The sequence below is a fragment of the Notamacropus eugenii genome, chromosome 3 (assembly GCF_028372415.1).
Source record: "Notamacropus eugenii isolate mMacEug1 chromosome 3, mMacEug1.pri_v2, whole genome shotgun sequence".
Taxonomy (NCBI): Eukaryota; Metazoa; Chordata; class Mammalia; order Diprotodontia; family Macropodidae; genus Notamacropus; species Notamacropus eugenii.
In genome coordinates this window covers 434,004,490-434,031,571 of record NC_092874.1, presented here as the reverse complement: position 1 = coordinate 434,031,571, position 27,082 = coordinate 434,004,490, and the positions used below count along the sequence as shown (strand labels likewise).

Genomic DNA, 27,082 nt, shown 5'->3' with positions numbered 1-27,082 from the left:
TGTGCAATCAGGCAAATATTTCCATATTACACAAGAATGAAAGAAAGAGAAAGAAAGACAGAGAGGGAGGGAGGAGAGAGGGAGGAAGGAAGGGAAGGAGGGAGGGAGGGAAAAGGGAGGAAGGGAGGGAAGAAAGGGGAAAAGGAAGGGAAGAAAAGGGAAAGGAAAGGAAAGGAAAGGAAAGGAAAGGAAAGGAAAGGAAAGGAAAGGAAAGGAAAGGAAAGGAAAGGAAAGGAAAGGAAAGGAAAGGAAAGGAAAGGAAAGGAAAGGAAAGGAAAGGAAAGGAAAGGAAAAATAGTATGCTTCAGTCTGTATTAGGTAATATCAGTTCTTTCTCTAAAGATGGATAGCATATTTCATCATGAGTCCTTTGGGATTGTCTTGGACTATTGTATTTCTGAGAATAGTTGTAGTTCACAGTTCTTCATCATGCAATATTGCTGTTACTATGTACAACATTCTCTTGGTTCCGTTCACTTCACTTTGCACCAGTTCATGTAAGTCTCTCCAGGTTTTTCTGAAATTATACTGTTTGTCATGTCTTATAGCACAGTAATATTCTATCACAATCATATACCACAACTTGTTCAGCCATTTCCCAGTTAATGGATTTCCCTTCAATTTCCTATTCTTCGCCACCAAAAAAAGAGCTGTTATAATTGTTTTATACAAGTAGGTCTTTTTCCCTTTTTATCTCTTTGGGATATAGACCTAGCAACCACAACATTTTTGACAAGGGAATGTTAAATCATTGCCTAAATACCTGGAATGATGGAACATTTACTACCACTATCACTGCCATAAGGCAGCCTATTTCATTTATGGATCATGAGGGCCATGATAAGTCTTTTGTATTTTAAAAAGTCTTTTGTATTTACAGATTTCCCTCCCTGTAACTCTTTCCCTCTTCTAGCCCATTTGCACCTAATTCTGGAGATAAATAGAATTAATCCAATGTCTGTCTGTTTCATTGAACACTACTTCAAATTGTAGTGCAGAAACAAGAGTATTAAATTGCTAGTCATAGGACCTGAGTCCAAATGTAGACCCCTCCTCTCTTATTGCCTGTGTGGCCACAGGCAAGTTATTTCAACTATGTTGGGCTTCACTTCCCCCATCTGTAAAAATGAGAAGATTTAATTAGAAGACCTCCAATGTCCCTTCTAGTTCTTTGCTCCTATGTATTCTATCAACAAAATGTTTTAAGATAGCAATCATTAATCTAATAGGAATAAGATATGCATGCAAATAATTATCATACAGTTTAAATGCATAAAAGTAATACAAAATGTTATGAAATCAGAGGGAGAAAACACATCCAGCTAAGGGATTCAAGGAAGGCTCCTCATGTCTACCACCCATACTTCTCATCATTCAATAAACATTTCTTCTTTTCAGGTACCTCTAGTTCCCCATGTTCTCAATAGTCTCTCCTAGTCCTAGAAAATGGTCACAGAACCCAAATAGAGGATGAGAGATCATGGTTTGTTTCACCCCTTTCCAGTCTTTTCCTGATGTTTGTAACCTGCTTTGCATTTCTAAGATATCGAAGATAGCTTGTAGAAAGGCAGAAGAAGAAAATGCCATAGAACATTAAAAGTTGAAACTGTAAGAAACCTTACCATATCCAATATCAAAATGGGAGAGAACCTCAGAACTCACAATATTAAAGCTGGGAGGGATCTTGGAATATGGAATGATAGAATATTGACTATTGGAGTGGAAATTGGTAGACCATAGGATATTCAAATCTATCATGCAAGAGGCAGGAGGAACCTTAGAAATTATCCAATCTCAGAGTTCTTATCCTTTTTAGTGCTATGGACTCTCTTTAACTGCGTAGAATTCGGCACATAGACCCCTTCTCAGAAAACCTTTTAATAATGGAAGGAAATGTTAAAATTCAGTTAGAGCATGGTAAAAATCAAGATGTAATTCCTTTTCCATCCAAGCTCATAAATTTCTTGAAGTCCACCCACAGACATCAGGTTAAAACCCCTTTGTCTAGCCTAATTCCTTCTGTTTATAATTGAGGGCTGTAAACGTGAAATGACTCAGCCAATATGGCACAGAGAGGTAGTAGCAGATAGAGAATGCAGGTGACCATATTCCTAGACTGGCTCTCCTTACTTCCTTCGTCTTTCTCTCTACTCTCTAACTCTCCCTCCTAAAGGTGTTTGGACATGAGTGGGTAGAATTCTATCAACAAATACTTAATGACCCCCTGGCACATACACTACCAGATTGTATGGAAGGGAGAATGCTAAGAAAAGTCAGATTGAGTCAGTGGGATGCAGATGAAAGAATACTAGACCTGAATTGAGAAGACCAAGGCTTGAGTTCCAACTCTACCATCTGTCCTTGATTCTGAAGCTGGAAGGGATCTCAGAGACCATGTAGTCCAACACCTTCACTTTACAAATGAGGAAGCTGGGGGCCAGGTAGATTAGGTAACTTTCCCAAGGTCACACAAAGTAAAATTGGAGATGGGATTTAGAATCATAAATCTAGAGCACATAGGGGCCTCAGGGACCATATAGTTCAACTTCCTACTTTTTTGGATGAGAAAACTGAAGTTAAGGGAGATTAGGTGATTTGTCCAAGTTCACAAAGGTTGTAAGCATCAGGAGCAAGATTTGAACACAGGTCCTCTGACTTCAGAGTTAGTGCTTATTCTCATAAATCACTTCCATTTCTAAACCTCAGTTTGCCCAGCTGAAATATACAGTTAATCCTATTTGCAGTACTTTCTATGAAGAAAGCACTATATATAAGTGAATTGTAAAAGGATGTAGACTCTACCCTCAAGGGGCCAGTAATCTAATTAGGTCAATAAATGCAAATAACTATTCCACAGGTCAGTATGGGATAAGTGATACAGACAATAGGTACTGCAGGTGGTCAGGGGAAAGAGAAGGATCCAAAGAGAAGATAATTAATTTTCTGTATTTTGATATTCACAGCTGACAGTCTCTCAGTTCTCAGAGGTATGAGAAGAAATCTATTAGCTCCTGTGCCTTTAGCGAAGAAATCTAAACTTAGAAACCTACTTATTAATAAAGCCCTAAGAGGCTGTTATTTTGCCTTTGATGGGGTGCACAGTTTTGGAGGGGCCATAACCTAGAGCTAGTCTGGGATTAGGGCTAGTCCCCCAAAGAACCATGCTTACTGTATCAGAAAGCTCTTCTTGCAATCCACCAGAAGCACCTCCAAATCCTATTCATGCTGTATGCATTTTTGTACTGGGAAGGAAGTAATATGAGAATTGTTGTCATAGTCACCTTCCAGAAAATGATTTAATGAAAGACTATTGTGTGTTCATGAAGTATGGATATGGGATAAGGAAACCAGAGGAGAAACAAATTACAATAGCTAACACTGATAGCACTTTAGGGTTTGAAAAGTTCTTTACAGTTATTAGCTCTTCACAACAACCCAGGGAGATAGGTGTCACTATTATTCCCATTTTCCAGGTGAAGAAACTGAGCCAGACAGAGGATAAGCGACCTGCCCAGGGTAGCACAGCTAGTAAGTGTCTGAATGTCAGTTGGAACTCAAGTCTTCCTGACTCAACATCAGCTCTCTCTCCACTGTTCCACCTGGATATCTCAAGCTCCTGCCTTTACCATCTATCTCTTCATTCAGATGTCTGCATGATTAGATTAAAAAGATTTTGTTCAGAGAAACCAAGTTTAGACTGTGGTAGTACAGATACAGAGGTTCTATCCTGTTAAAGCACATGAAATTTGAGTTTGAACCTGGGCTGAGATATAACCCCTGCCCTCCACAAGCCCTACTCAGGATAAAAGATTGTGGTACAGATACCTAGGGCTCTGGGAGTTCAGAGAAGAGGAGCTCGATGTGGGATGGTGGAATCAGGAGACAGTGCCTCAAAGAGGTGACATTTGGATTGACCGTCCAAGGAGATGTAAGAGGTGAATACGCCTTAGCTTGTTTACAGCTATGGTGAAGATTAAGACAAAGGCGATGTGAATGAGAGGGAACCAAAAGTAGTGTTGGGAAGTTGGGGTAGAAAACAACGATTGGCATCTTCACACACATTTGAAGTCCCTGTTCAAATGCCCTCTCCTCCATGAAGCCTTCCCTGATTTGTTCAGTCTCTGGTCTCATAACCTTTTTTGCTCCTTTTGTATATTAATTGTATAATAATGATTTGTGTTCATCTTAGTATCACTAGTAGATTATGAGCTCTTTGAGGGCAGAAACCATGTCATTTATATATGATCCACATTGTATTAAGCACAGAACCTTAAAAGAGGGAAGGGGGAGGGAAAAGGAAAAGAAAGCGGAGGAGGAGAAGAAGGAGAAGAAGAAGCATTTGCATAGGACTGTAAAATTCCTTACATGTATTACTTGGTCCTCACAATAACCCTGAGGCAGTTGCTATTATCCCCATTTTATAGTTTTGAGGGAACCATGGCTTCTCTTATTTATTCCTCACAACAACGATGTGAATTATGCTACAATTATCCTTATTTTACAGTTAAGAAAACTGAGACTGATAGAGGTTAATGGACTCACCCAGGGTCACATGGCAAACTGGTGTTGGATGAAATATTTGGATTCAGGTCTTCCTGATGTCAGTCACATCCATGATGCCACCTACCAGAAAGTCATTCATTAACAAAAATGGTAGCCACTTCAGGCCATTTTTTGGCCACCATTATTTGGCAAGTCAGAAGATGCATGGGAATTAAGTCTGGGAGAGATGTTCAAGGTCTCTAGTCCAACCCCTTCATTTTACAAATGAGGAAACTGAGACTACCAAAGATGAAGTTACTTGTCCAGGGTTACACAGTAAATAGTATGGTATCTCCAACTCAAGTCTAATGTACTTTTGGAAACCCCAAATTTTCAAGGGTCTGGAGGGGGCCTGCTTTGCTTCATACCAAGAGAAGTCTTCCCAGGGCAATCAGAAAGAAAGAGAGTAATGGTACTCTCTGATTTCCTCATTTCCAGTTCATTGACAATAGAGTTCAAATAAATTAACAAGCATTTAAGTGTTAACTATGTATCAGGCACCATGTTAAGTACTGAAGATACAAAGAAAGACAAAAAATCCCAGTCCTTTCCTCAGGGAGCTCCCAATCTAATGGATGAGGCAGCATGCAAACAGCTATACCAAAAAAAAGAAAAACAAAAAAAACCAAGATATATCCTGGATCCATAGGATAAACTGGAGATAATCCTCCAAGGAAAGAAGATATGAGCATTAAAAAGTCCTGGGAAGGATTTCTTATAAAAGGCAGAATTTTAGCTAGGAGTTGAAGGAAGCAGAGAAGTCAGGAGGTAGAGATGAGAAGGGAGAGAATTCTAGACATGGGAGAGACAGCCATTGAAAATGCCTGGAGTTGAGAGATAGTATCTTGTGCTGGACATGGCCAGAAGATCAATGCTTTTAGATTTCAGAGTTTGTAGGAGGAGTAAGGCACAAGAAGACTGGAAAAGCAGAGAGGGGCCAGGTTATAAAGGGTTTGAACATGAGAATATTTTCTATTTAATCCTGAAGATGACAGGGAACCAATGGAGTTTATTGAATAAGGCGTGACATAGACATACCTAGGCTTTTGAAAAATCAAGTGGACTGCTATGTGGAAGATGGACTTGAGCAAGAAGCGACTTAGGCAGAGAGACCAGTCAGAAGGTGACTGCCATAGTCTATGCTTGAAGTGATAAAGACCATCTTCACCATGGCAGTGAACATCTTCACAGAGGAGAGAAGGAGGCATATGCAAGGGAAGTTAAGCTAGGAACTTAATAAATGCAAATTGAATTGAATTGAATTGAATCTTTTCTAGGTCCGGGTCTGGCATTCTTGGCATACCCAGAAGCAGTAACCCAACTGCCCATCTCCCCACTGTGGGCCATCCTCTTCTTCTCCATGCTGCTCATGCTGGGCATTGACAGTCAGGTGAGGACTCTCTCCCTCCCTTTTCCCTCTGCAGTCTACTCTCTGGCTTCATAAGATCAAAAGGATTTAAAGCTGGAATGCATATTAGGAATCACCTAATCCAAACCTCTCATTTTACAGATGAGGAAATCAAGGCCCAGAGGTCAATGACTTGACCAAGTCACACAAGTAGTAAGTGATAGGTGGGATTCAGGCACCAGTTCTTTTATCCAGAACATTGTACCAGGGATCTGGAAGGATGGAATGACACTATCAGGCTACTTAATAGCCCAGCAGAAGATCTTCTAGAATTTAGGTATCTACTGGTTAGGAATCCCTGGCTATAGGCTGTGATGTGATCCTAGGATCTGAGTTGGAAAGGGAAGCTTAAGAGTCATGTGATCTAGACTCACACCCAATAAAGAAATTCTCTCTAAACCACTCCTGACAGATGGACATCCCTACTCTATTAGGCTGTGAACTGCTCAAGGGTAGGGACTGGCTTTTTTCTCTTTTTGTATCCCCAGCACTTAGCACAGTGTCTGACATAGAATAGGTGCTTAATAAATGTTTATCCTGACTGACAAAGGAGGTGTTTAATAAATGCTTTTTAACTGATTGTGTACTTTCTCAGACAAAAGTACTGCCTGAGACAAAATGCTCCCTACCTCAAAGGATAACTCATTCTATTGTTAGACAGTTGTCATTTTTTTAAATGTTGGGACCTGCCTGACAGCATCACCCTACTCAGTTTCTTGAGAGTTAGAACACAAAGGAAGCTTTAGCCAAAGACAAAATCTTTATTCCTAGAAACAGCTCTGTAATTGGGTTCATGATCTTTGGCATTATTGTGTCAAATCTAACCCAAAAGAATTCTGGGTAGGGTCAAACAGCAGAAGTAGAGGCTAATGCTTTTGGGGGAATGTATGGAGGTGTCAGGTCATCTCCTAAATCTAGGACCCCCCAGGACAGCCAGGACCGTTTACGCCTCATGCCAATTAGTCTGAATGCAATAGGGACAGTGGGGAGGGGGGGGTGGGTGGGAAGAGAGTTGGGAGTTCACTGAGGTCCTTGAAGGAGGGCACTGACCTCCTCTATATTTTCTTCCTGGAAGTTTTGCACTGTGGAAGGGTTCATTACAGCTCTGGTCGATGAGTTCCCAAGATTGCTCCGCAGCCGAAGGGAGCTCTTCATTGCCATTGTGTGCATTGTCTCTTACCTGATTGGTCTTTCCAACATCACTCAGGTGAGTGTTACTTTCTTCTCCCTTCTGCCACGTCCATCTCTGCTTCCCTCCTCCAAATCCCTTCTTGTCCCCAGAACTTCACTAGGGACTTCTAAGTTTAGTAGTAATAACTTTCATTTATGTAGTGTTTTAAGGTTTGCAAAACATTTCCATCTGTTATCTCATTTGATCCTCACAACAACCCTGGCAGGTAGGTACTATTATTATCAATGTGATTAATATCACCATCTTACAGATGAGGAATCTGAGGCAGGTAGCAGTTAAATGATTTGTCCAAGGTCACACAGCTAGTGTTTGAGACGAGATTCTAACTCAGGTCTTCCTGACTCTAGATTCAGTACTCTATACACTATGCCACCTAACTAAGAGGACTTGGAAAAAGTTCAAAAGAGAATAGTATATGACTTCATAGCAGAGACCAAGACCCTTGGCATTTATCAAGTGATATTCTTCCCTTTCTCCATTCATTTATTCAAAAGATTTTTACTGAGTGCCCACACTGCCTAGCTCAGAGTTAACTGCTTTGAGAAGATACAGAAGAAGACACAGTACCTGCCCTCACAAAGCTTAGTTAGTCTATTTGAGGAGAGAAAACTAATAGTAGGAATTTTACCACTGTAGGAACTCCTAGATGAGGAAACACCCTTCTCCAGTGCAGATTGGCACCTCCTCTGCCATTTTCAGTCATAGATCACTGCCCATAGCGACAAAGGGGGAACTAGGAGAAGATACCCAGAGTCACACAGGCAGTAGGAGTCAGAAGCAAGACTTCACTCTGGGTCTTTCTGGTACCAAGGCCAGCTCTCTCTCCATTACACCAACCTGTCCCTCATCAACAAATCCTAATAGAGTTCAATGACAATTCACACATAGCCAGTCTTTGGCTAAACACACAGAGGGCAGAAAGTCTTGGGAATTTGGGTCACCATGGAGAGATGTGAAGAAGGGGACTGATCTGCCCAACAGTTATAAAACAAATCTCCATGTCTCTGCCCTCTGTAAAGACTGCAAAAGGTTTTACATGTAAAACTTCAAGAGTAGTCCTGGGCTCATGCCAGAATGATGGAAACCATGAATGGTAAATGGTAGGTGAGTTCAGAAAAGGGAGTGACCTCTGAGGGATAGAGCTCTCTGAGAAGACTTCATGGAGGAACAGGATTTTGTTCTATTTCAAGTAAGTGATTCTATTGGTGCCAGGTAGCTCAGTCTCCTAGAACAAGTATATTAACTTGTTATTATACTAACTATTATTAGTTAGTATTATTAACTAAAGTTGGGTCTTTTACAATCTACTAAACCAGTGGTATTAAGAGCAGAAAGAAGTGGGGGTGGCTAAACTCTACATAAGCATCCCTTATGTTACAAGTCTTATGTTGACTTAGAAAATCACATATCCACATTATCTATGTCCTATTGTATTTTGTTAAGTATTTCCAACTACATTTTAATCTGGCATGGGTCACACTCAAATGTATTGTGGGCTGCATGCAATCTACTAACCCATTGTTTGACAAACAGCATGGCATGGTGGACAGAGAACTGGCTTTGGTGTCAGGAAGATCTAAATTCAGATCTCACCTCTGACATATCCCTTCTGTGTGGTCACTTCTCCGTGACCCCAGGAAACTCTCTAAGACTAAATTATAGAGGAGTTAAGGATATGCTTCACTGGAGGGAGTTTCCATACTAAGTTACTCCCTACACCAAGGAAACCAAAGATCTGAACTCATAAAATTAAAATTTTTAAAAACCATCCCTAACCATGACCATACCAAAAGACACCTTGTTCTCTATGAGATTAAGACCCCAGATACGCATAGTGTCCATCTTCCTACCTCTAGCTGGGAGGTAAAAGGGTCTAGACTCCAGCTATTCTATACAATCAGTTCATCTTTTTTTTTTCCCAAATTCATATAGCACACACACACACACACACACACACACACACACACACACTCACAGAGCTTGAGAGGTTGCTTTAAATTTGACAATGCATGTTCCTCACACTAGACCTGTGAAACGGTGAATCAAAGTCCTCCACCTTTCTAGCACATGATCTTCCCTGATTCCACCTTCTGTTTTGTGTGTATCTTTAAGTCTCTCCCTGCTATCTTAGTCTTTAGCTACTCCCATTAAGTTTTCTGGAGTTCTAAGGGAACCTCTCCTCCTCTTACAGGGTGGGATTTACGTGTTCAAGCTTTTTGATTACTACTCAGCCAGTGGAATGAGCCTCCTCTTCCTGGTGTTCTTTGAATGTGTTTCTATCTCCTGGTGCTATGGTGAGCACTTTGCTCTTCTCCCTACCTCCCCACCTCTACCCCTGCCACTGTCCTGCTACCCCTTACAATAAAAAGGCAAAGAGGGGAATGCAGTGATCTGAACCCAATCGGTCCTAAGCAGCCTCTGTGGGAAAACAACCCCCTCCTCCACTTCAGTGTACCACACTTTTAATTCAGCTTGGGAGACAATACAGTGTAATAAAAGGAACACTAGATTAAGTGACCTGAAGCTTTCATCAATTAGCTTTGGGAGCTTATCTCCTTTGGGTCCCAATTCCCTCTTTTTTCCCAACAAGCCTCTTGTGGTAGGATCCATAGACCCAAGTCTCTTTGGGAACAAAGCAGGATCCCTACCTGACTCTCATCCTTGACCCACTGGTTTCCTCTTGTCTTAGGGGTCAATCGGTTTTATGACAACATTCAGGAGATGGTTGGCTCCCGGCCCTGCATCTGGTGGAAACTCTGCTGGTCCTTCTTTACTCCAATCATAGTGGCGGTAAGGATGACCCCTGGACCCAGGTGCACCTGGTGCAAGAGAACTTTCTTCTGGTAGAGGAAAGGGATGGATATCCAAACCATCAGGAGAGGCTAGGACTATATCCAGGAATTCCTGGTTTCTTTGTACAAGCTTATCTTTCCACTCTATTTCTCCTTTAATGAGAAAGAGATGCAGCTGGATTTGGATCATTATGATTTGAAAAGTTCCAGATTCCCTCCACCCAGAGCAACCTGAGAGCTGCCCAAAATCTCATAGTGGGGTGCCCCACAAAGTGGTCTAAAACCATAGGGGAAAGCTGCCCCAGCCCCTGATGCTCCTAGAATCACCATGAACGGTATCCCCAGTGTCATGTTTGGGGGGACCTGGGCATGATAAATATCTCTTTAGGGACTGGCAAGAGGTTGTTTCTGCAGAAGGGTTTAAGGGATGTGCAGTGTAGGCCGAAAATAGCTGACCAACTGCCCGTATTATCCTGTCTCCTTGTTTCCCAGGGTGTCTTCATTTTCAGTGCAGTACAGATGACTCCACTCACCATGGGCAACTATGTGTTCCCCAAGTGGGGACAAGGCGTGGGCTGGTTCATGGCCTTGTCTTCCATGGTCCTTATACCTGGCTATATGGCTTACATGTTCCTGACCTTAAAGGGCTCCTTGAAGCAGGTAAGGACGCAGTCCCTGAGAACGCAACCAAACCTATCTCATTAAGCCACATTCTCCTTGGACCAAAGTTCAACCAAAAGCTCCTCCCCCACTTTCCCCAAGAATCATCAAATATTTTCTGAGAAACTACTAGGTATCCGGTAAATACACGAGAATTGTGAGACATAGCTCTTGCCCCTTAGTATACTAGCACACATGAAACACTATGACGTAACTAATGAAATAAATAATTGTTGTGATAGGACTTTTAAGCTTTGCAAAGATGTTACCACAATCTTGGGGAAATAGGGTATTATAATAGGGACAGCTAACATGTATATGGCAATGTGGAATAATATACACAGGGCCAACGTTGGCATCAGCAAGACTTGAATTAAAGTCCTGTCTCTCACATATACTAGCTATATGACCACAGGTAAGTCTTTTAACCATGTGTACCATTTTGAGTGTCTACTCAAAATGTGTATGTATATACACATATGTGTGTATATATATAAGTATGCATATCCAGATAGAGACATGTGGACATGTATGTTTATAGAATACATTATATTGTGTTTTATATTTGTATTCATGTGCACATATGTATACATGCTTATGGATACACATATGTGCATATACACATCTGTGTGCCTAGACATAGACGTAGAAATGTCCATATATGCCATTCATTAGTGCAGTGAATAGACTGCTGGACCTGGAATCGGAAAGAGATGCATTCAAACACAGGCTTGGACGCTTACTAGTTGTGTGAACCTGGGCAAGTCACTTTGCCTCACTTTTTTCATCTCCAAAATGGGAATAACAGTATCTACCTCCCAGGGTTATTGCAAAGTTAAAATGAGCTAAAATTTGTGGGTTCCAATCTTATAGTGCTGTATAAATGTTAGCCATTGTTACTATTATTGTTTTTATGAATGTAAATATGCGGGTTCCCATTTTCTCATCGGAGCCTCATGAGAATGCTGGGAGGGAAGGAACTACAGGTATTTTTAACCCCATTTGACTGATAAGAGGTCAAGGCTCAGAGAGGTTTAAGCTGCTTGCCTAAGGTCATACAGGATCTAAGCCTCAAGAGTAGAAACTGAACCCTACTTACTCAAGTCTAGAACTCAGTCTACCGCTTGTGCAAAGTAGTGCCCACATTTTATTCCCATTTCATAGATGAGAAAACTGAGGTGCAGAGAGCCTGAACTCCTTCTCCAGCATCACACAACTCCTATTACTCAAACCCAGGTCTTAAGATTGATTCCCAAATGCAGTGGTCTTGCCTTTCAGACCATAACTTCTTTAGGATGTCCCATCCCTACAGGTCACGTATTGCCTTAGTTTTTTAAATGTGGCTGTTATCTAGGTTTTTTAATTTTCTAATTTTTTATTTATTTTGTCAAATGTTTCCCAATCACTTCTTAATCTGTTTCTGGCTAAACTCTGGAGTGTCAAGACCCAGGGACAGTGTTTTAAATAGCTCTAGTATAAAGAATACTGCCTTTGAAGAATTCCCAGGTCTCTTCAGACAACATTTATAATACCCCAGCTCAGTTCCGTGACCACTCAGTGGCCTCTGCAGAACTCCCCCAGGCATCTTCATTTCCCTTCCTTTCCCTTCCCCCCACCCCACAGCGCCTCCAGGTCATGATCCAGCCCAGTGAAGATATAGTTCGTCCCGAAAATGGGCCAGAGCAGCCCCAGTCAAGCAATTCGGCAAACAAAGAAGCCTATATCTAGCAGGTTGCCCATGGCATCAAGACCAAGAGGACGCTGGAGAAAACTGTCACTCAATCCAACCTGGTTGAACATGACCACAAATTGATGTCTGAAGATACTATCGATCAACCTACCTCTAGTGGCAAAAAAAGGAGACCATCACCACTCAAAGAGAAGTGACGTGGGGACTGTCATCATTTGGTGGGCTCCAGTGGGTAGAAACGACTGGCGGCTTTCCAGCAATCCACAGACTGTTAATGTTTTTAATCCTTTCTCAATAAGAATTGAATTATTGTGGAATTTGTAATTAACAAATAGGGCATTTTTATCCCACCTTGTGGCACAACCAATGCTTTGAGGTTCTGTGCTGTGGATTTTTTCATCCTTTTCGTGACCTATTTCTTACCCACTGACTGTTATCTCTGACTTTGCAGGAGTTCAATTCCATTTGAAAGCTGTTTTGTACGTGTGAATACAGTATTTTGTATGCTGAAGATTTCCAGGGAAAGCTTGCCCTTAAGGTGTCCGTAACCAGCTCTGCTATTTGGTTATTTCTTGCATTCTTCTCTCTTTTGAGGCAGCTTAAGCAGAGTGACGTTAACCACCCACCCCAAATCAGATCAGGAAGGTCAGTTTCTTAGAGCACAGGCTTAATCCTTCCCTAGAGCTGTTTGCAGCAAAACTTTCCATCCCCAAAAGGAAACTGCCAATCAGGCTTTTCTAATGATTAGCCTGCTTCTCTCTTACTTGCCCATGTGGGTGCAGGAAACACAAAAGAATTTTTTTTCCCAACCATTCCAGGGACAAAAATGTCCCATTGCTGAAAGTCAGCAGAGATGGTGCCATTCCATGTTGGTCCTAAGATGCCCAACTCAAAGTCCAAAACAGCTGCAGATTTAGCCAAATTAAAAGGCTCAACTCTGACCTGTTTGTTCATTCATTTGTTCCTTTCCCCTACCACCCCATCTGAAGCCTCAGCATCTCACCATCATCCTTGAGTTCTATAAAGGGGTAAAGGGCTTTCCTCCATTCCTGTCCTGCCGAGGCCAGTCTGGTTTCCAAGGCTCTAATGAAGTCACCCATGTCATGCCGGGGACCCCAGGGCACTTGGAAGATTCAAACACACACATGCACACAACCTTTTGGTATGGGGGATTTGGGTTGTTGCTGTTGTTACCTGTTGTGGTCGTCTTTCCTTTCAAGAAGGTACGTCTTGTTGGCAGTTGTTTCGGTGACAATGTCAGTAGCAGTGGCAAGATGACGGTGGCCATGGCGTGAGGACAGATTCTTGGTAAAATACTAACATTCCATTCACAGAGCATTTCTCCTTTGGCAGCCCCAAGTAAGACATCTGAAAATTGGAGGATTCCAGTGTCTGATTAAGAGAGAGAACTGTGTGATGCAGCATGTTTTCGCGACCAACTTTCTGTGCATCATAAATAAATCCTTATCGAGCCCTCAAACCGCATAGGGCAAACCTGTGACAAATATGGTAACTAACTGTGACTCAGTTTATCTTTTTTGTCGTTTTTGTCTGAAGGTGACCAACATATACCCATTCTTGCAATAAAGTATTATTCTCAAAATGCTAAGCACATTATCGTAGGAAACACATATATACACATATAATATATATAAATACACACAACACATACATATCTATTTCTGCTTGCATTATACCCAGTCTCACTTTGCAAAACATTGTTCAATAGTTTTGAAACCATTTCCAAACTGTAATATAGCCTCAACCATAAGGCATTTTAAATGTTGATAGCTGAACTTATTATGAAACAAAGACATCTTGTAAATCTTTGGGATTTAAGGTGAAGAAAAAGAAATCCACCATTGCATAATCTCATGTACTATCAGGCCATCATTCCCATTCTGTCTCTGGACTTCCATTAGAATAAAAAAAATGAAAGCTCTTCCACCTTTCCTCTCATGTTGAATGTTAAGGAGATCTCATGTTGCTCTAAGCTCATTGTCTAGTATTTCATGTGTGACTGTAAACATTTGTAAGGAAGATGTCTGGCAAGAAGTCCCCTAGCTGGTTTCTGTCCAGACATCTCATATATAGCACAAAATTAGTGTTGTAGTCCTCCTGTGTGAACTGTGAATAACTGTAACTTTTTGTAGTATCTGCCCTGAAAGAAAAAAACAGATATTGTATTATCATATATGCTTTTTGCAATAAGGAATTTATTCTCAGAAACACCAAGCAAATTTATCTCTATATAAAAATATATATGTAATATATACATATTCAAAAATATATACAGAGCCTGTTAAAAGAGTACAATATTATTTAGAAGGGAAAAAAAGACCTGTTCTATGGACCAAATGTAAAATATTTATAAATGAAAATGCATTTTAATTGTCTATAAATGGTGTCATAATTAAAGCACGATTGGTATGTAAGTTTCCAAGAGTCTAGAGAGACAAATAAAGTACATTATATGATATCTTTGTTTCTCTGGCCTTGATGTTCTTGCCTTGTTCTCTCGTTCTCATTGGAACAAGACCCTTCTCCCCAGCCATACACAGCATGATTAGAATTCAAAGGGCAATAGGAATGGAGTTACCTCAAGATTTGGGAAAGGTGGATGATCATCAGCCCTGAGGTTGACCCTCAACAAAATTATGAAGGAGAAAAGAAGCTGTGTGGATGAGTGAGTGGAGCGATGGCCCTGGAGTCAGGGAAACCTGGGTTCAAATCATGCTTTTGACATTTGCTGGCTGTGTAGCCAGGGGTAAGTCATTTAACTTCTCTGAGAGGCCTCTAGGCTCCCTTCCAGCTCTCTAAATCTATGGTCCAGTTTGGTTCCATGCTCCCCCTTTATCCTAAGCTTATAGAGCCCATGTATTTTAACACTCTGACCGATGTGGGAATATCTCATATAGGACTCCTGACCTGAGCTCATCTAGCTTCTACTTGAGCACTTGGAATGATGGGAAACTCATTACCTGAGGAAGTTCATTCCATTGTTGAAAGGGTATAATTAATAAACAGTCCCTCCTCCTGTTTGTTCCACATCTACAAGTATTTCTTAAGCAAGTACTTTGTGCAACACATGTAGAGGCAGCTTGTGGCAGTGGATACAAAGCTTTCTTTAGAGACAGAAAGTCCTGAATTCAAATTCTGTCTTTGACACATACTGACTATTGGCAAGTCCTTTCATCTCTCAGAAAAGGAGGCAATTCTTCAAAGCAAGTGCTGCCCCCGCGCTGTATCACTGCCGTGATAGAGGGAGATTTTCCTCATTGGGGATGCTCCGTACCAATGAAATCACAGATTCAGTCCCCCCATAAAGAAAGTCTACTCTTCCATGTGACTGCTACTCAGGTATCTGAAAAAAGATATCGTGCCCAGGTCCCATCCCACAAGGCTCCTCTCCTCCAGGCTAACTGTCTCAATTCCTTCAGCTGAACTGAACTCTGAACTGTATTATACTCTGAGTACAATACAGCTTTCAGACTTTTCAGGATCCTGAGCACCCTTCTCCAGCTTGTCAGCTCCCACTCCAAGCGTGTCCTTTTCTGTCCTCAACTCCCCCTCATGTTTCCTTTAGTGCCCTCCCCCACAAGCATTATAACCTCAACTTCCTGCCTGGCATCCTGCCCACCAGTGCTCTGGGGGTAATGAGAAGAGAGGGGAGGGAAAGAGGTAGAGAAACAATGGAAAGGAGTGGGAGGGAGAGATAAAAGATGTAGAAGGGGTGGGATGGGGAATAAGTAGAGGAAGGAAAGAAAGAAGGGAGAAAGAAAAAATATGGGATGGAAAGGATGAGAAATAAGGGGAGGGAGGAAAGAAGAAGAGGGAGAGAATAAAGAATGTGGGAGGAGAAGGATGAGGAATAAGAGGAGAGAGGGAAAAAAGGAGGAGAAAATAAAGGATGTGGGATGGGAGGGAGGGAGAATAAGAAGAGAGGGAATAAAGGATGTGGGAGGGATGGAAAGAAGAATAAGGGAAAGGAAGGAGGAAAGAAAGAGGATTAAAGGACATGGGAGGAGTAGGATGAAGAATAGGGAAAGGGAGGAAGGGGCTAATGCAGTAGCAATGACTTCACTACAAATTGGATTTTTTTAAAAAGAGAAACCAGAGAATCTCAGAGTTAGAAAGGACAGCAGATGTTCATTAAACCTTTCTATAAGTAGAACAGTGTGCGTGGTGCTGAGAGAGCTAGGGTTTGGGGAGGAGAGAGACCCTACCCATCAGAGAACATCAGTTCCGGTCCCTGACCAAACACTTTCCCAACAAGAGGTCACCTATCTCTTACTTGATGTTGGGGTCAAGTTCCTGAGGCAGCCCGTTTCCCTTTGGGACAGTTCTTGTCATTTGCTGAGAAAATGTGGTGCAATGGAAAGCTCACTGGACTTGAAATCAGAAGAGAACTAGGTTTGAATCTCAGTTCTGCTGTGTACTATTCCTTCAAGGCTCTGTTTCCTCATCTTAGAACAATAAATTTTTAGAGTCAGAAAGAACTTTGGAGGTCATGTCATCTAACTGCTCCATTTTACAGATTAGGACACTGAGGCCAGGAGAGGTTAAGGGACTTCCACATTGTCAGAGATAGTAGCTGGAAAATACAAGATCTGAACCTAAGTCCTCTGACCTCATCCCCACTCATTTATAAACTGAGGTTTAAAAAATATTGGGTCTGTTACAAGATTGCTGAAAGAAAATGTTGTACAAACCTTAATGAATCAACAAATGCTTATTAAATATATACCTTATGCCAGGCATTATGCTAGGCAGTGGAATACAAAGGCACAAATGAAACATCCCCTTATGTAACAACATTACATTCTAATGGAGGCGACAACATATACATATTTAGATATATTCAGAAAATAGACAAAATCAATCCAAGATATCTTTGAAAGGGAGGGCAGTAACTACAGCAGATCAGGAAAGGCTTCATGTAGAAGGTGGAATATGAACTGAATCTTGAAGAAAGCCAGAGATTCCAAAAAGTAGAGATGAGGAAAGATAGCATTCCAGGCATGGTGAGAAGCTACAGCAGAGTTCCAGAAGAACTAGCAAGTTGGGTAGTACCAGTGGGATGTAGGGTCTAAGGGCAGCTGTGGATAGAGCACGGGACCTGGAGTCAGGAAGACCCTGAGTTCAAATCCAGCCTCAGACACTTACTAGCTGTGTGATCCTGGACAAGTCACTTAAGCATCAGTTTCTTCATCTGGAAACAGAAATAGCGAACCATTCCAGTATTTTTCCTGAGAAAATCCAAAAAAGGAGATCATGAAGAGTAGGACATGACTGAACAACAACAACAGTGTATAAGAAGACTGGAAAAGGAGGAAGGGGCCATATAGTGAAGAGCTTTATGTGCCAGACCAAAAGGAGTTTCAATTGTATCTTAGAAGTAATAGACTTTCTGAAGTGAACGGATGACATGGTCAGACCTAAGCTTTAGGAAAATCACTTTGGTGGCTGTGTGTGGGATGAACTGGAGCAGAGAGGAAAGCAAGTAAGAATCTATAGAAACCATACAGATAAGAGGCAATGATGACCCAAATTGGTGGGGGGGAGGGAGGGGAATAGAAAGGAGAAGCCAAATTCAAGATTTATTATGCCGTGATTTGGCAATCAATTAGATGTGTTGGATGAAAGAGAAAGGAGAATCAAGGATAATACTACCAAGATTTCAAACTCACATGACCAGAAAGATGACTGATTTAATAGGATCCTGGGTCTAGAACTTGAGGGGACTTTAGAAGTCATTTGGTCAGACCTTCTCATTTTACAGGTATAACACCAGGATTTCCAACCAGTATAACTAAACAGAAGGATGATGGTTCCATCAATAGAGATGGGGAAGTTTTAGAAAAGCATAGATTGGAGAGGACCAAAAATAATGAGTTTTGCTTTAGGCATGCTGAGTTTAAGATGTCTATGGGATGGTTAACTGGAGCTGTCCAACAAGCCATTGGAAAGGCAGGTCAAGTTCAAGAGAAAGTTTAGGGCTGAATATCTTCAAAACTTCTTTGGAGTGGGAATAATACTGCAGATCAGTAAGCACAGGAGGAAGAAGTAGGGTAATATGGGAAGGAGTGCTGGATTTGGCATTAGAAAATCTAAATTCAGATCCCAAATCTGCAACTGTGTGGTCTTGAGCAACTCACTTCCCCTCTTTCTCTGGCCTTAATTTCCTCAACAATAAAAAGACTCAGAAAACCTGAGATGAAACCCATAGCTACCACTGCCTCATCATGTGATTTTAAGCAAGTCACTTTTCCTCTCTGAAACTCAATATCTCCCTCTATAAAAGAAGAGAGTTGATGAAATGAGCTCTAAAATCCCCTGCAGCTCCAACATCCTATACTCTCCCTGATCTGTGAATTGAATTTCAGCCTCCTTCCCCCTCCGAAGGCTGCTACCACTGAACAAAACTCCCTGCCTTCTTCTCTAATTGCTCCCCATTCTCTCTGTACCCTCCAGCCTTTGTCCAATCTTTTCAGTATGAGATCTGACCCTAAATAAGCTTGCCATTTTCTTCCATCCTCCCAAGTCCTTATCAGTCTCATATTTGGAAAAACAATTGAAGCTGGCCCCATCCAATTCTCCCTTCCAAGAGCATTGTGCACAGAACAAAGAGAAGTAGAACAAGCTTTGAAGAAAGGCAGGCAAGAGAATGGGGTGCTCACAGCTGGAGAGGGAAGAGAAGAACAAGGAATGTGGAGATTACTGGCCAGGCAGCTGATTTTTCTAGTGTTCTAGGATGGAGAGGGCTACCCCCAGTTGGTGACATATTCACGCCAAGGAATCGGCAGAATGAGGACATGAAATCCAGGATGGGGGTGGGGGTTGGGGGTGGGACAGGAAATAGAGAGAGAAGAGCCACACACCCCCAGTACCCTGGATGGATCCCTAAAGAATTCTCAACCTTATGATTTGAGAGAGGCAGTGTGAAATAGCAGCTAAAGCATTGAACTTAGAGTAGGATGCTCCAGGTTCAACATCTCACTTCAAATACTTACTATCATCAGCATGGCTAACATTTATATAGCACCTACTATGTGCCAGTCTTTGTGCTATGCACTTCACAATTGGTATCTCATTTGATCCTTAAAACAGCCCTGGGAGGCAGGTGCTATTATTATCCCCATTTTATAGATGAGGAAACTGAGGCAAACAAAAGCTAAATAACTTGCCCAGGATCATACAGCAACTAGGTGTCTGAAGATAGATTTGAACTTGGGTCTTCCTGACTCCAGACCTGGGGCTGTAGTCACTCTATCCACATGACCCTGGATGAGTTATTTATTATCCTCTCTGCACCTGAGTTTTTCATTTACAAAGTGAAAGAGTTGAAATAACTGGCCCCTGAGGTCCCTTCCATCTCGAAATCTATGACCTTGTGATCCCTTGCTTGGCTGGTTGACTGACCGATGAGTTGGCCTTAGCAAAGCTATGAAAGAGCTTTTTGCTGTGGGCCTCTTTTCCTTATATGGCCCTTTTCAAACACTCAGCTACCCCTTCTTCTCCCTCTAAGTCCCTTGTGCTCCTTCTGGCTGGGTCTCTCTCTGAGGTTTAAACATAGGCACAATGGAATTATGCTTTAATTATGGAACTTCAGGTAACAGAAACAAGATAATGTGGAAGATATTTTGCTCAGGACAGCAACCTTCCTGAAAGGTTGTCCACCCCTTTTGTGTCTTTTGTCCCCATCAATAATTCCCCCTCCCCTTTCCCATATCTGTAAACTTCCCCCTGAAAGACCAAGGATTTCTGACTTTCTTTCATCCTTCCCTTTATATAGAATCAAGCTTTTAAACAAATTCTGGTATGAGGATTGCATGTTGGGGGGGATGGCAAGGGAGGGTGAGATTTAGGTTCCAAATTTAGCAGCAGTTAGTGGAAAAGCTGAGTTTGTAGCATCCAACTAGTAGGAAGAAGGAGAAACTTGGGCCCTTAGAAGGGCCCTTTGGATTAGATCTTGTCCACAGTGTGAGGGATAAGGGCATTAAGACTGTTTTTTTTTTTTTAATGTGTTGATCAGTTTTTCTAATTTTTTTCTCTTCTTCCCCTTTTTCTTAAAAAAAATTGTTTTATAGAATAGCTGTATGGGAGAGGAAGGACAATGGATACTGGGAGAAATTTTTGAGATGTTAAAACCAAAAGATATCAGTAATTAAAAAAAATACAGCCTTTCTATAAAAAAAGAAAGAAACGATTATCATCTTCAAGGAGAGAAGGGTGTTATACTTAAGAGAGAAACCACATGGTTCAGGGGAAAGAATGTTGGACCCAGTATTAGAGGACTCAGGATTCTAATCTAGATTCTGCCACTTACTTCTTGTGTGACCTTGGGCAAAGCCCTCAATTTCTCTTGGTCTCAGTTTCCTTATTTATAAATGAAGGAGGTTGTTCTTGATGGAAGGTCCTTTCCAGCTCTAAAATCTATGGTGCTATGATTATAAAGGATGAACAGATGGAGACTCTAACTGGGCCCAGCATAGCAAGGAACTCCTTGGAGCAGCAATGGTTTGTGGGTAACCCTGGGAGTTTGGAGGTGGGGTGGAGATAGGAGGGCTGGAGTCCAGCGAATGAAATTATGTCTGTGGATGGCAGAGGAAGCATTTACACTGCTCTGGTTGATAGTGACCATCAGGAAACATGAGATTGTAGAACTAGAGGGGTCGTTTAATCCAGTCCCATGGACACAAACTGAATACCAGGGATATGGACGAGAAGTAAAAAGTAAGGGGTTGGGTTTCAATTCCCCAGGTCTTCTCATATCTAATCCAAGGATATCTCCCTTCTATTGTGTCTGCCCTGATAAGGAGCTGGGAAGGTGCCCCCACTGCATGGCTCCTTGCAGGGAGGTAAAGGATATGTTCACAACAGAAGGCACTGAACAAACCAGTCCACAGATCCCCTCTTGGACAGACTTGCATCAGAGAGGCAGCTCGGTGTTCTGTGTGACCTTGTCCCCTCTGAACCTCATCTTCCTCATCTGTCAAATGCAGATAGTATTTAGACTATCAATATCAAAGGTAGTTGGGAAGAAAGTGCTTTGTAAACTATAAAACAACACTCAGATGGGATCTAATCTTCACCCTTGTGTTTATTGTGCTGTGGAAAGTTCAGCGGCTTAGGAATAAAGGGACATGAATTATGATCTGGATGACCTTGGCCAGGTTATCACCACTTAGGCCTCATTTTCCTCACCGGTACAGAGGATTGGGGTGGAGGTGGACTAAATGATCTCAGAGACCTTTTGCATCTCTAAATCTATGATCCTATGAACCCCTAGAACTAGGGAGAAAATAGAATGCCATCAAGCCTAGGGCTCTGCCATTGCTGTTCAAGTAACTTAAAATGATAATCTTTCAGGGATTCTAAGAGGAAGCATATTCTAGGTATAGCTAGGAACACAAAAGGGAAGAATGCTCTAGGGGCAGATTCTATGGCCCAGCCTCTCACAGGAGTCTGAACTTCAGATATCTAGGCTTGGAAGGAACCAAGAGATTATCTAATCCAACCCTAGCATTAAGCACAGTGCTTGGCACTTAGTAGGAGCTTCATAAATGTTCAGTGATTGGCTTCTCATTTTAAAGAAAAAGAGACTGAGACCCAAATAGATTAAATGACTTGTCCAAGGTTATAGACATGAACTCAGTTGGGAACTAGGTGGTGCAGTAGATAGAGTCAGGAAGAGCAGAGTTCAAATCTAGCCTCAGACACTTAGTAGCTGTGTGATCCTGGGCAAGTCACCTAACTTCTGTTTGCCTCAATTTCCTCATTTGTAAAATGTAATAATATCATCTACTGTCAAGCGTTGTTGTGAACAGCAAATGAGATCATTGTAAAATACTTAACATGATGCCTGGCATATAGTGAGGATTATATAAATGTTACCTATTATTATTATAAATCCATTGTCTTTTACCCTACATTTCCTTGAATCTCAGTCGATTCATCCATAAAATGGGGCCAATGATTTTTCCCCCACTGACTCTACAAGTGGCGTCAGCATGAACTCTCAGATTCACTTTTAAACCTGTCTGGGGTGTTTGGACAAGAGGTCCAGGAAGATCGCTTTGAACACTCACATACCACACTTCTCAGCTCAGTCAGAGATTCCACTTTAGGTTTTCCTAGCTCCATAAATCATCAAGGAAGACAAAAAAAGACAGCATTTACGAAAGCTGTGGTTCATCCTTAACCTGGATGGAGTATCTCGGGGCCTCAGGAATTAGTTTAGGGGAAGTAATTGGCTCAATTCTCATTCATTTTATTCAATAGATAGCAGATCTCCTAGCCCTGGGATGGGAGCTGAGACTTATATGGAGAAGAAGCAGAGAGGAAAGACACCATGATGTCATAGAATTGAAAAAGAACCATAGTTTATGGTCAGAGTTTCATAGATCTAGGGCCATAAGGGACCTCAGGGACCATCATCTAGTCTAGCCCTGTTGTTGTCAAGATGAGGCAACTGAGGCTCAAGGACTTATCAAGTGACCTGTCCAAGGTCATACAGGCACACATCAGAGACAGGATATGAACCCATGTCTTCTGACTCCAGAGTCAGTGTGTTTTACCTTGTACCACCAGGTTTCAAAGCTCAGCTCTGTCACTCACCTGTGTGAAACTGAGTGAGTCATATCACCCTTCTGGTCTCACTTTCCTTACCTGCAGAATGAAGGAATCTGGCTAGATGACCTCTAAATCCCTTTGATCCAATCAGCCAGAATGTTTACTGGTCGTACAAGAGCCCTGGGGCCTTGAGATACAATGCAGCAGCATCTGTAAGGGGCAAGTAGGCTAGGATACCCAGAGAAGAAACTGAGGAACCCCAACAATGGGCTGCCCAAACTTAGAAGGGGAAAAGAGATCTGAGGGCTCCAGGAGCATCCCAGGACTATAGTGAGAGCTCTCCTTACCACAAAGGGTCCCTCATCCCAACGATGTTGGTCGTTCAGAAAGGAAAGTAACAGTCACACAGCATAATTTAATTAAATCTAGGGTGAGGGGAGAAATTAAATAGATACAATAGAAGGTAAGAATAATGATTGCCACCCAGGCCAGGAGAGAGAGCTCCATGTGAGGGCTCAAATCCAAAAGACAAAAATGTCCAACACCAATCCTTTCATTTCAGAGAGAAAGAGGACAGTGATGGACTGATATGCAGAATGAGACATATTTTTGCTCATGGCCAATAAAGGAATTTGTTTTGCTTGACTGGGCATATTTGTTACAAGGGCTTTGTTTTTTTCTTTTTTTTCCAGCGGAGGATGGGGAAGACGGGAGGAAGAAAAAATTAAATGCTGAATAATAGAGGTAGGGGAAAATAGCAGAAAAGGAAGAAGGTAGGTCCTGAGTAGAATAATGGATGATGTAGCAACTTTTCCCTATGCCTGTGGGTGGTAGCTGATATAATGGGTCACAGCGAAAATGAACAGACATGAGCTGGTCTCAGGACACAAGGCTCATCCACTCTCTCATAGAGTCAAACACCTAACAGCCAATAAAAGCTACTATTTCTGTTTGCCTAAATGAATAGATAAAAATGAATATACATATGAACAAGGTCATGCCCATGCAAAGTTAAAAAACAAGGACATAGGTATGTATGTATTTATATGTGAGGGGTATGTGTGTATATAAATCCATATGTAATGTAGAAATACATATACATGTACATATATACATACATATGAACCCAGGGACCCGGAAGCCTCTTAAGTCCCTGGTAAGAGCTGTCACAAAGGTTGTCAGTCTGAAGAAAGTCTGCCTACCATAGGCTTCCTGGTTCCAACCCTTGTGTATACACACGCACACACATGCACACACACACTCACACACACACACACTCATGCACCATATATGTGTTGTACTATAAACATGCATACATGTATACTTGTACATATAGTAACTATGCATACACATACCCATGTATGTATACATGTGTATGCATATGTTTAAACATATATATATGCTCACACATGATTTTCCAGAAATCCCTGACAGTGGCTCATCAACTATGTCCCCTAGTTGTTAGCAGGGGTGCCTGGAGAAGGGCGCCTAGGAATGTAGTTCTTCTAACAGCAATGACTTGAATTCATCAGGAGTTGTTAAGGGTTTTCTTATGATCTCACTACTTATCTTGGGTATCACCTCCCTATTAATCATTTCTCTTCTGTCTCTCCCAGTCCAAAGAACATTCTAATTATCAGAGAAATCAGAAGCAAAATCATCACCAAGCAGTAATTCCCTCTCTTTTCCTTTGTCTAACAGCAGCAGCATCCCAGCCATTCCCAGCTTCCAGTCTATATCTTCTTTGCTTCCCCAGAAAAGCTACCAAAGCAAAACCAAACCCTGTCCAACTCCTTCTTCACCCTCCTTCCCTTTCTTCGACAGCCTCTGCTCATTTAGAGCTTTTGCACTCCCTGTCCTGCTCTTCCATGGTCACGCCATGATTTTTTTTAATTCATCCTCCATTACATGTCTTCATTTCCATCTGTTGTGTTGTTTTCAAATCTAAGTTGGTTGATGGTTCCCTGTGCAGCCACAGCTATCTAAACAATTCCCCCTTTTCCTCCTGATTAGAATTGTTTTGGGTTTTTTGTATGTCTTCAGCATTTCATTCTTGAGAACTTCCCATCCATCCTGGGCTGATTTCCCCTGTAGAATTTTAGCATTCAGTAGAATTGTACTTTTGATTTTGCTATGAACTCCTTAAAATTTATTCACTAACAATCTAGGCTGGATGTGAGACTACACTTTACTCTTGTTCTCTGTCAAATATTCTAAGAAGGAGTGGTCACTTTCCCCCAAAGTTCCCATCATTTCCACACCAGCAACCAATTCCTACTTGTTATGGAGAAGCAGGTCCAAAACAAGCTTTCTTCAAGTTTGTTTCCCTACCATTTGGAGAACAAAATGATCATTGAAACATGTCAAGAAATTGTTACCTATGTGAACTCAGTCTCTTCCCAATGCAGACCAACTAATGCTTTCTTGACTGCTATGAATATTTTTTGTATGTCTTTCAATGCTTGTTAAACTGTGGATGGTGAACCCATATGAGGGTCTTAATCGAATAGTTTAAGAAATGCTGAAGGGGCCTCAGGTGGAGAAAGTTTAAGATGCCTTGGCTAGATCTTTTCTTATCATCAATTACATCCTTGTTCTATGTAGTAGTGGAATTTCTGGGTCAAAGGACACAAACAGTGGACTAAGCATGCCCATTTTCCCACAGCCTCTCCAGCAAATGAGTTTCTGCATCTTTGCTAATTTGATATAGTAGCTAACATTACATGTATATGGGTGTGTTTGTAATGTTTTCAGCTTTGCAAAATGTTTTCCACATATTATGGGTGTGAAATAATGCCTCAGAATGTTTTCATTTGCATTTCTCTACTTATTAGTGGGGCAGATACGTCTCACAGTGAGTAGAGTGCTCTGGGCATGGAGTCAGGAAGACATCTTCCTGAGTTCAAATCTGGCCTCAGACATTTACTAGCTGTGTGACCCTGGGCAAGTCACTTAACCCTATTTGCTTCAGTCTCCTCATCTGTAAAATGAGCTAAAGAAGGAAATGGCAAACCACCGCAGTATCTTTGCCAAGAAAACCCCAAATGGGGGAGTCACAGAGTTGGACATGATTAAGCAACAACAACTTATTAGTAATTTTGAACTGTTTTCTGAATGACGAGTCAAACCATCCCTGTCACCTACTCTTCTCAGATCCAGGTGGAGACAGCCCATGAACCTTAGAAGTAACAGTGTCCTCCAGACCACCAGTCAGTCCTGCTTCCAGCCCAGGTCCAGTCGCCATCATCTTAAGAAGCAACCCAAGAGCTGTAGCCTGGCAATTAGACCTATAAATGTTGCAACCACAGTTAATAAATTAGACCAAGGAAAGAAAGTCTTTGTCACCAGAGTCCATCTCACTGTGATATGGTTCAATACCAGAAATTACTGAAATTTCTGTCATGAAAATGACATTAAAGAGGATCTATTCCCATCTGCTTTGCTGCTACACCTTAAGAACGATAGGACTTTTTCATCTGACTTGCAGCTGAAATCTCCCCCATTAAAATGTGAGCTTCTTGAAAGCACAGACTATCTTGTTCTTCTATGTGGATCCTTTGTACATAGTAAATACTTAATGAATGTTTTGGGTCATTTTTTTTTTAATTGACTCAAGTGTCCAGTAGTCATCTGAACATCATTCCCTCTGAATACAGACCCTTTTTCTTCTTTGACTTTATTCCAGGTCCTTCTTTTTGGAGGGTTTGTTTTTAAGGAAGGTTTTTTTTTAAGGATTTGTTTTCAGAAAGACTTTACTCTGGCAAGTCAAATCAACAAACATTTCAATGTCTTCTATGTGCCAATGCTTAGCACTGGGCACCTAAAGGAAATCTCTCAAGGAGCAGGCCTTCATTTCTTTTCAGGCTGTCCTGCTGACTCACCATGCCAGAGAAACCCTTCTGAAAGCTTACTCCATCCCTGGACTACTTTTCAGGTAGGAAGTTTTCCCCTGTTGCCTCATCCTCTAATTGGTTCCTCCCAGAATCTCCATTTTAAGGTGGATGCCAAGGTCAGCCATGTTTTCCTAATTAAGCCTTAATCACTGAATGGGCGTTGCCTCAATCAAAGTGAGATCCGTTAAAGACCTTAGCTTGAAAAGGTCCCCCACTGAATCCTGGGGCATCTCCAGTTGTCCTGATCTATATCTAGCCACTGAACCCAGATGGCTCTGGAGGAGAAGGTGAGGCTGGTGACTTTGCACAGCTCTGCCTCACTTAAATCCA

The 27,082-nt window shown here is 41.6% G+C and overlaps 1 protein-coding gene across 2 annotated transcripts in view; it reads left to right on the top strand.

Annotated features, from left to right (window-relative positions):
* SLC6A1 (solute carrier family 6 member 1) overlaps positions 1-14,761 on the top strand; it is a 61,580-nt gene extending 46,819 nt beyond the window's left edge. For both annotated transcript variants that reach the window (XM_072598486.1, XM_072598484.1), the window contains exons 11-16: positions 5,820-5,932; positions 7,026-7,157; positions 9,334-9,436; positions 9,832-9,932; positions 10,427-10,594; positions 12,218-14,761. In XM_072598486.1, the coding sequence (XP_072454587.1) occupies positions 5,820-5,932; positions 7,026-7,157; positions 9,334-9,436; positions 9,832-9,932; positions 10,427-10,594; positions 12,218-12,322 (722 nt within the window). In that variant the 3' untranslated portion in view covers positions 12,323-14,761. The remainder of the gene's footprint in view (positions 1-5,819; positions 5,933-7,025; positions 7,158-9,333; positions 9,437-9,831; positions 9,933-10,426; positions 10,595-12,217) is intronic.
* Positions 14,762-27,082: the final 12,321 nt, after the last annotated feature.